Source organism: Cladosporium halotolerans, assembly GCF_011745625.1.
Source record: "Cladosporium halotolerans strain TM138-S3 chromosome Unknown Sca64, whole genome shotgun sequence".
Classification (NCBI taxonomy): domain Eukaryota; kingdom Fungi; phylum Ascomycota; class Dothideomycetes; order Cladosporiales; family Cladosporiaceae; genus Cladosporium; species Cladosporium halotolerans.
This window is the reverse complement of record NW_027191515.1, coordinates 40,209-49,866: the sequence shown is the minus strand read 5'-3', so window position 1 is coordinate 49,866 and position 9,658 is coordinate 40,209. Positions and strand designations below refer to the sequence as shown.

Here is a 9,658-nt window from a genome sequence, read left to right as displayed (position 1 = left end):
ACATGCAGGAGATTAGCCTCATACGGACTGATGGCCATGAAGGACTGAATCCTTCCGTCGTCGTAAGTATATCTCGTGATTATCCAGCCGACATGTCGCTGAAATGCGTCACTTGTACCGAGGATGTCGGACCGCGTAATCGTAGTGGCGAAGTCGGCGGATACCAAAAGTTTTCCTTCTGCCGCAAATTGCGACAAATCGATCTGACGTGCGATGCTCAGACGAGCCAGTGACTCAAAAGCGGCCATGTAACCTTCCGAAGAACTTGGAGTGGTGTCACCCAATGCGAAACGCTTTACGTCGGGGTGTAGGTAATGCACAGCAGGTTGTGCCGGTGGCGGCCTCTGAACTTGCCTCTCGTGTTCAATTTCTGGGGACAGCTCGCGCTCTTGCTCTTCAAGTAAAACGCTTGAGCCGAAATTGAGCTGGCCAAATTCGCGACAGCGATCCACGATGGCCTTCGAAGTCGTTTGAAGCCCGTTTGCAGAGGGAGCATCGACTGGCTTGTTCGAATTGCGTTGTGGCCGATAGCGCTGTTCAAGTGTTTGAGACTCTTCCTCCAGGAAGTGTGTCGCATTGGATTCGTTAAGTGATGTTTCGCCGTTCTCCGTTATTTGTTGCCACAAGTCTTGTTGTCGTATGAACCGTTCACCTTGTGCGGCCCATAGAGGAACATTTCGATGCATCTCTCTGTGCGTCTCTGATATAGACCACAGGATCACATCGGACACCTCAATCTCGTTACCGGGATCGCAATCCATGCTCCTTATCTTGTCCTGTATCTCAGGTGGAACACAAAATGCGACCGTCTGACCGTGTCCGAGTCTCCTCATCCGCATGCATGCTTGAACAAGACGATCCTTGGTGAGATTGGCACCGAGAGTCACCGCGGCCCTATAGTGAGCAGGAAGCTTAATGTCAATTCCACGCGTGTGACTCTCGTCGAGAAATACAAGACAAGAGTCCAATCGGCTTTCGAAGGACGATACATGCAACAGATCAATGCGGCCCTCACGGTCAACAACGCAGAGCTCATCTTGGGTGTTGACAAACACCACCGCTTCCTTGTCTGTCTGTGACAACTTAAGCCATGAGGTAGCCACCTCCAAATTGGTGAGCTCGAGGATCTGAGCACCAACATCGAGGATCACCTGGACTTCCCATTGAAACTGTACGATGGATAAAAGCAAGAAATCCGCGTCCGTAGAATCTTTGTTGTTGGGTTTCAGTAGTTCCACAGAGTTGCCGTCTTGCAGAAGATACTCAAGAACCATGGCATTTGTGTGCTTTTGCTGGTGTAGATCAAGCTGTTCGACGTCCATAGGGAGTAAGTACCTTGAGTCGTTGGTGCCCGAAAACCCTGTCATCAGTTCGTTCCTTTGCTTGCCGATGTCCCATCCTGAAGCCGAGAGCTTATGGGTGAACTCCATCATCTCTTTGGGAAATACGATGTGGGACAAGAAGTAGTCTATCGTACCCTTGCCACGCCGTAGTGCTGGGAACAGGTCGTCCACGCATTGAGGACGGTCTTTGAGATTGACACCTTGAAGCTGCCTGAAGTAGTATGGCAATTGGAAGGCATCGTTCACCCAGGACTGATATTCGATGTCGGCTTGGTCCGAGTCAATGAGATGTGCTAAAGCCGTGAAAAGGTCCTCATCATCCAGCCCTTGATAGTAGTGGCATAGTGATGTCAACAACAGGACCACGTCCGGGTGGCTGAACTCTGATCGAAGGCTCGGACTGTCTTTCGCGCGATACGGGACGGCCAATCTCGTGGATGGTGTTCGCGATGCGAGACCATAGTTTACGCGCCAACGCTTCTGACCAAGGCAGAAAAGCAAGACTCCTCCGGCAAAAATACCTCTTAGGAGTAGTAGTGGAGCTTTCGTTGTGTCTGTCCAAAAGATCCCATCCTCGACCGCGCTGATTTCATTCTCGCTCAGTGCAGGTTTTGTGATGTAACTGTACACGGCTTTGCGAACCTTCTCGGACTGTCGTGATACTTGTAGACCGTCAAGCCCACTCTCACATATCTCCTTGGCCACTCGGCTCACCAATGTGGAACCGCTAGCTGTGCCGAGGATGCGGACGCGTGGAAACTCACCAGCTCGAACTGGATGAACCTCAAGTGAATCGAGCTCCTGTTCGGCAACCATCGGTGCAATTCTTCTAATCACTTCAAACACCTGCTGGATGATATACCAGCGATCCGGGCTCATCTCAATCGAGTTCTGCGTGCCCATCGTGTATATGAGCTCGAATCGAACACTGAAATTCTCGTCGCTCTCATCAACGATATCGCGAGCATACTGATTCAAGAAATCTTGAGTCCTCACGAGCTGATGACCGGTCTCCTCATTGCCAGAGATATAGCATTCGGGAGCCATGAGTTTGAAGGATAGGAGGTGCTCTGGCTGCACCAGTAAGATGCCTCGATTCGCCACACACTCATGCAACAAGTCATCGACGATCTTGGCAGCTCCCCTGTCCAGAGCCAACGCCCTCGAGAAAGGCAAGTGGTAGATCCGACGGTCGGCTAGACCTCCAAGCTTGGAGACAAGCATTTGAGCCATCTGCTTGGACTGCGGTTTTCCTACAACCACGCGCACCAGCCGGTGGCCGTCTGCTAGATTGACAGCGACCATCGGGGCGATGACGCTGGACTTGCCCTCTCCCATGTTCAACTGCATGACAGCATTGCCACAACAGGTCGGCTGCTGCATCTGCCTGCCGATGTCTGTTTGAACATCGCGAATGATGATTCCACTTTCAATCTCCATCAGCAAAGATTCTGGCTGATCGTGAGGGCTCCAATTCGTGTGACCATTGTATTGCAGTTCCTTGATAAAATCATCCATGTTGGGCGCATGAATAAGATCCGCCAGTCGCTCTGCCCGCTGAAGAGCGGTGATGGCGATGCCGTACGCTATGATCGTTTCTCTCCAACTGTCCGGGAGATCGCCCCAATGAGTGCATGAGAGCTGTCGAAGAAGCAAGGTGGGTGAGATCCGCGGATACTGTTGTACTTTCTGTGCAATCAATGCTGGCGGGGAGCTGCTCACAGATGTGATCATTGTTCCATACACGCAGGCAACATAATCCTTGCAATCTTTCAAGTGTTGGTCAACCTCCTTACTCGTTGCCCCGATGCCGATGAAACAGTGTTTGCCATGCGTCAGTAAGGCTTCTAAGCTGGTCTGCAAATCTGAAGCGTGTCTTCTCTCGTACTCGGATCCCCCATGTGAGTCTCTCATGATCTGAATTAGTGAGCGTAGGCGGAAGGTCCCAAGTCCAGCGTGCGTCTTCTCCGTCTTGGCAGGACGAAGTTTCTTGCTTTCGTCGAAGGCCGGAAGCCGGGGAGCCCGCACGGAGAAAAGGTGTTGTACGGTGATGTGGCCGGATAAGCTTGGGGCCCTTGTCGCGCTGAGTGCCACAACATGCCCTATGCCGATCTCGCGATGTGTCAAAAGATTCATTCCGCGCACGACGTGGTCCAAGAAGTCGTAGAGTAAGCAGTTGTCATGCCATGCTTTGAACTGCGTTCTGGCAGCATCCATTGCGCCTCCAACATCTATGTATGTGGAGGCATTGGTGGTGGGACGCAGTACAAGATGCTCACAAGGCCACTGCACTTCAAGCATTGCAATGAAGTTATTGACGGCAGATTGACTTGCACCCTGCCATGCTTGGTCTCGGCGATTGAGGTAGGACGTGTGATTTTCATTCCTCCATCGCTGCAAATGGTATTCGGGACATTTCTTCACACGCCGCGTGTTGGCCTGGACGATGCGTTTGAGTTCAGCCGTGGAGTAACGCCTGCCTTCTTGGATGCGAAACCTCCTCACTATAGGCAAAGGAATCCCTGCAACGCTCCTAGATTTTGAGAACATAACAAAGATCTGTACCATGCGGCAATCGGCATCGTCCAGCGGAAAAGCGAGACCTGCAAACCAACCCATGAGAGCGTAGTCGCGCTGGCCCATGTTTTGCGATGCTTTCAGGGTGTTACAAATGCTTGGTAGTCTGGCAAGGATGAAATCAAGCCCTTCATCCAAGTAAACAGCATCGTACCGCAGTTCATCTGTGTAGGCACGTGTCTCAACCCCTTCGATGTCAGGAAAGGCAGACATCCTGCGCCACAAGTCATCAATCGTTGGTACTTCCCAGTTTGTGTCGTCGCCAATACGGTGCATAAGGCCAGATATGTGCATGGCCTTCTTAGCACGCTCAGAGTTGATGTTCCGATCACGAGGCCTGTACAACGCATCATACTTGACAGTGTGATTCTCGGCGCCAAATCCAGACACTCTGAAACACGAGTCTCGGATGATGTCTCGATCCCGGAGATGTTCATCAAGTTGTGGCAGGTGCGGAAACTCCAATTCAATATCAGGGTACAAGAAACAGATCCTTTGCGCCTGCTGGAAGATTTCGTGCACTTCAACCCTGAGTCCAGAATGCTGAGCCAAGGGGGAAAGTTGAGAATCCCAAGAGACGCTCTGCATTACACGCTCATGAATGGGATAGAATTGGTGGCGATGACTCAAACGTGCGATGTGTCCCAAGATATCGACATTTGGCTGGGAAAGCTGACTGAATGATCTGACTGCAGCTGACCTTAGGATCGATAGACTTTGCTCAGTACCAGTCACGCCCAGGAATGGGTCTGGGAGAAAAGAAGACGTCAAAGCATGGATATTCGCTAGGTATAACTTGCATTGTAGATCACCGTTGTCGATCAGACGCCCGAGTTGAGGGTCGACACGCAGAGCATGTACTCTGGCCGTGGAGATGTCATCAACGCTCACGGCGATATGCCCTGTATCCTTGACGTATGATACAGTCGATTCCTTGACAAGCAAAAGCTGCTTCCCTGTTGCTGACTTCAGCAGGATTTTATTGCGAAAGCCGACCAGTGTGCCGATGGTCTGGAGATAGTCAACGGCCATGCCTCGGAATTCTTTAGAGTGAAGAAGCGAACTCCCGTTCCTCAGATGAAAATTCAATCGAAGTGCAGGAATTGTAACCAAGAGCTGACCGATCGAGGACTGTGAGATGCAGTGGATTCCACTATGTCTCATTAGTGGTCTCAAAATATCGGCAACTACCGTTGATGTTGCCTTTTTCATGCCAATGACGGCATCAGGACCCTTTGAGAGCCGCCAGTCTCGTGAATTTTTGTCCTTGGCCAAGATCCAATTTGTGGCGACATCAGGAATCCAAGATTTTTCAAGAGGACGGAACTCGATCCTTCCACTCCCATGGTTGTACCAGTGGACGTAATCATCCAAGAAAGATTCTGGGAACATGTTTGCCATTAAATGGCGAGGAATTGTTTCAGACACGCCGTGGCCACTGTCTGAATCATTGGCGTCGGTAGTCCGTACAACCAGCCGATCTCCAGCATAACTATCCGAATCATGCATGCCAAGTTGCACTACACAGCTTTGAAAACACCTCTTGGTGGAGAAATCGAATCCAGGACTGGATCCCGGCATTACCTCCACGACGGCCTGACCAAACAAGATGGAATACAGCCTTTGTTCACGGTAGCTTTTCGGGGGTTGATCTAACGGCAATCCGTTCACGAGAATCTCCCCATCCAGAGAGTTGTAGTGCACCTTCAAGCCTGTTGCTGTTGTAGTTGTGAGCCAGTTCCTGGTAATATCAGACACTGACATCCAGCCAGTACGCCCAGGAGCATATGCTGACCAGGATTTCGCCACCGCATCATCAAGTCCGCTCTGGTATCGGATGAGCATTTCGTGACTTCGATGAAGCGTTCGTTGATGTCTTAGATGTGGCAATGGCGACCTCTGGCCCTCCTGCGCGTTGGTGTTTCTCCCTTGCTGAACGATGATTGAGCACTGCACTAAAGATGACGTGCCGGCTTTCGAGCCCAACATGGTTTCCAGGTGCATGTCGTCCACATCAAAGGTACCCACGCAGACCATTGCAACCTCAACACTCTTCTGGACAAATGCCATCCGGTCTTCATGGCTGAATGCCGCATATGCCCTGTCGCGGAGGTGCCCCAACCACCCCAGTGCGATCATTTGTATCTGTGCCAACAGTGTCAAGCAGCGGCCTACCGATGAAGTGTTTAGGGACAAAGCACGTCTCAGGATCGTCGCGAAGAGACCTAAAGCTTGAGCAGACTCCCAATTTTGCTTTACCCTACCGATGGCCGCTTCTGTCTGATCGATCAGAGATTTGACTTTTGCATCGTCCGAGAAAAACTCATGTGCTTCTCGCAGTACTGTGTCGTTGGGAGGTCCAGTCTGGTAGATGCATTGGAGGAAAACCAAAGTCGTAACTTCTTTTTTGAAATCTACGCTCGGCATTGCAAGTTGCAAGATCATGTTCGCCCACTGGATATGATGTCCAAGCGGAATACTGGCAAGCTCTTTATATTCTTCCAGAGACATGTCGGTAGGACAGATGTCTTGACTTGCAATGACATGGTTCGGAGGAGGCCCGTCGGGCGAGCATGATGGGCGAAAGACATATCGCTGTAGGTGCTTATTTGGTAGCTCATACGTACACATCCTTGCGATTGTGTCCGGATGATGTAAGATTCCAACGTAGCGACGGCTACCTGCATCATAATACTGGTAGCGCAGTCCGTTCGCGACGCAGACTTCAGACGTTTGCAATGCTGAATTAACCCTTTTCGAGCGGTAATGGGACACAATGAATGGCTTGCACTCAGAAAGAAGGTCGATCCGGTGGGTCTTCGATCCCCGATATTGACTGTTAGAGAGGTGCGGGTCCGATTGTGAAAGACAATAGCAATGTGGCGTGATCAACTCCTCGCGGTCACCCCTCAACACATCTTGCAACAGATGAAACCTGAAGTCTCTCCAGAACGCGAACCAGTCGGGTACATCAAGCTCGAAAACAACGACTTGAGCTTCCAGGTCGTTTTCTGGCAGTGGCCATTCATGGACAGAGATCTTCAGATCATCGCGCTGCTCACGGTACGAGCATTTCGCACAGTCATTCCTGTGCCTCTGAACCGTCTCAGGGGGATCCATCCAGTCGTCGACGACAACTGTCACATAAGCACATGACGCGCTGGTGTAGAGGGCATTCAGCCGACGATACTCGTCTTTCGCAGCTTTGAGTTCGGTCAACTTGGCTTGCCGCGCATCTTCAGCTTGTCGAACAATGGCGCGAAGAAGATCCTGATGGCCTGCAGATCCGTCGAAGTAACGGTTGGCATACCCCTGGGGACTGGTCATGTCAAAAAGCTTTTGCGCTTGTTTATATCGTGACAAATCGCGTCGTCGTTGCAGATGCTCCTCAATCAACTTCAACCTCTCCATCTGCTGGTGAAGAGGTATCAATAAGCTCTGGAGTATGTCAAGAGGAACACCCGGATCATAATCTGTGAGTCGTGGGTCGATTTCTGTGGCTATCTTATCGCAAGCAACCCAGAGCTCCATTATTGTCAGGATCATCATAGATATCGCCTCTGGATTGTCACAGTAGTGTCGGCCAGCAAGACTGTGGTACTCGGTCATCAGCTCGTGAAGCTTCGCACAGGATCCTTCCCGGGTGTTTGACAATGTCCAGGAATCGATATTGCATCCAATCCAGTGCTCGAGCTGCTGCAGATTCGCCGTAGTGTAAGTGCAATCTTTCGACTCAAAGCCGGAAACCTGAGGCAAGATGTTGGAATTGAATACGACTAGATCTGAGGATGGCGAGAATTCTACTGGTCCGCGGCCTTGCTTTCGAGAGTGGATATTCTCAATGTGTCTGTCGAGTAATGGTAAGGAAACATGCGTGTCTGTCTCACACGACAGATTGACAAGACTACCGAGATCCAATTTCCGACTGTGCTGCTGCTGAGTATCTTCCCACTGGTCGGAAAGAATCTTGGCGGCTTTCTCCAAGATCATTTCTGCAGGCTTGATCAGACGCTGGTTCACGGCCTTCTCTTTGTTGTGTTCCGTCATCGAGTACAACTTGCACATTCTGCGAACGATTTTGGAGTTCATGGTGTGTAGGATCTCTGGAGCGAGGTTTCCCTCTAACGAAGATTGGAGAATTTGACCCATGAAGAAAACCATAGTCTCCTTGTACAGCAGGCGCGAGCCATCGGGAGATCGTTCTAAGGTAAGCTGGAGTACGACGCGGATGAGAAGCCACGTCGGGCATCTTCTCCACGGTACCTCTGCATCCTTCCAAAGAACCTCTTCCCTGGTGTTTTTGGAAATAGCAGATACGGAGACAAGGTTTCCGAACCCTCTCAAGAAACCAAAGAGTAGCTCGGAGATCGCCGCTGGGTGGGCGGTGTCACGGATCTCTTCGTGATGGCCTCGTGCCTTCTTCGACTGGGGCTGCATACCTGGCACCGGCTGTTGACACATCGTGGAGAGCATGTTTGCCACTGCCGGTATGAAGTTTGCCATGTCCGTTGTGCCTAGGTCAATCTCCACGGCGAGTCCAGGGAAATCGCGGACCAAACGACCCCGGGTCCCCATCACAGCCTCGTTGCGTGGCGACAGTTCAAATTCTTCAAATACCAGATTGCCGCGCTGACGAGTGACGACGATGGCAGCATTCTGCGAGCGTATGTGTATGGGTATGGTATGACCCTCGCCAAGTGTCAGAAGCCGTTGCGAGAGAACATGCTCGCTCGTAGCACATCCGGATAGGCTGTTCACAGCTTGGAGATTCTCAAGAGCGACAACAGCATACTTGATGGCAAGAGAGTCTGGCAAGATGTCCTCGATTGCCCTCATTGCAGTGATCGTCGCAAGCAGCAAAGGAGAGTCGCTGGTATCGTCGGCTTCCTGCGGCAACTGAGGGGGAAGAAAAACATGGTGAAAGATACGTTGCAATTTGTCCTTCTCGATTTTGGCTTGCATCCTTAGTAGAAGTATATCCTTCTGTCAGAAAGGTAGCAAGGAAGTGCTCGTCGAATATGGTGCGGGCCACTCGCTCGTTATATGCGAAGGTCTGGTCTAGAAGATCTCGTCCATCCAGCAAATATTATCCGTGACAGCGGGATACACACCCCCAGCGACACACCGCAGATGATCGACCTTGTCTAGATCAAGCATGCATGCCTGTATTGGCGGCAGACTCAACTTCGGTAGTAAGCCTTGCAGGCCATTCGACCAATCCACTTGTCAAGCTCACACACTGTAGATAGTTCGCGAGTACCCTGGTCGACTGTCACTCTGCATGGAGGATTGAGCACAACCGAGCCTTGTCTGAGCCTACTTGCAACGCAAGGTGGAATTATCATCACATCATCTGTGTCATTGCCTATCGGCAATTTCATTCCGTGGTGCGTCTAAACGCAGCTTGAAGCTTTGACTCCCAGACACGTCTTAGGGCACTTAGCAAGATAAAGTATAATGGCGCTGGAGCTACGACCAATCAATCAGATCTCCTTCACGTTATGTAGCTATCCAAAATATAAGACAGGTCACCAGGAATCTTGGCGCGGTGTTTGGGCCCTGAGATAATGTATTGTCGAGGCTCTACATGGCTTCACTATTGCAAACCACGCATGAGGTTTAAAAGGTACCTGCACGTATTACTATCGTGTAACTTGACAGTGCCGTAATCTGCTTATAGTCTCTTGCCGTAACAGATCCTGACCGCTCTCGCGTCGCCAAAGCTTGAGGACCATCTC

The 9,658-nt window shown here is 50.9% G+C and overlaps 2 protein-coding genes across 2 annotated transcripts; both read right to left on the bottom strand.

Annotated features, from left to right (window-relative positions):
- Positions 1-2: 2 nt before the first annotated feature.
- WHR41_09283 (uncharacterized protein) lies at positions 3-2,861 on the bottom strand (the record flags this gene model as incomplete). The annotated part of the gene is made up of 1 exon (XM_069377887.1): positions 3-2,861. A coding segment is annotated over one exon (2,859 nt), but the record flags the coding sequence as incomplete, so codon positions are not given.
- Positions 2,862-7,720: 4,859 nt separating this feature from the next.
- Positions 7,721-8,882, bottom strand: WHR41_09282 (uncharacterized protein; the record flags this gene model as incomplete). The annotated part of the gene is made up of 2 exons (XM_069377886.1): positions 7,721-7,767; positions 7,829-8,882. The coding sequence occupies 2 exons, from the start codon at positions 8,880-8,882 to the stop codon at positions 7,721-7,723; spliced, it is 1,101 nt and encodes a 366-aa protein (XP_069225234.1).
- Positions 8,883-9,658: the final 776 nt, after the last annotated feature.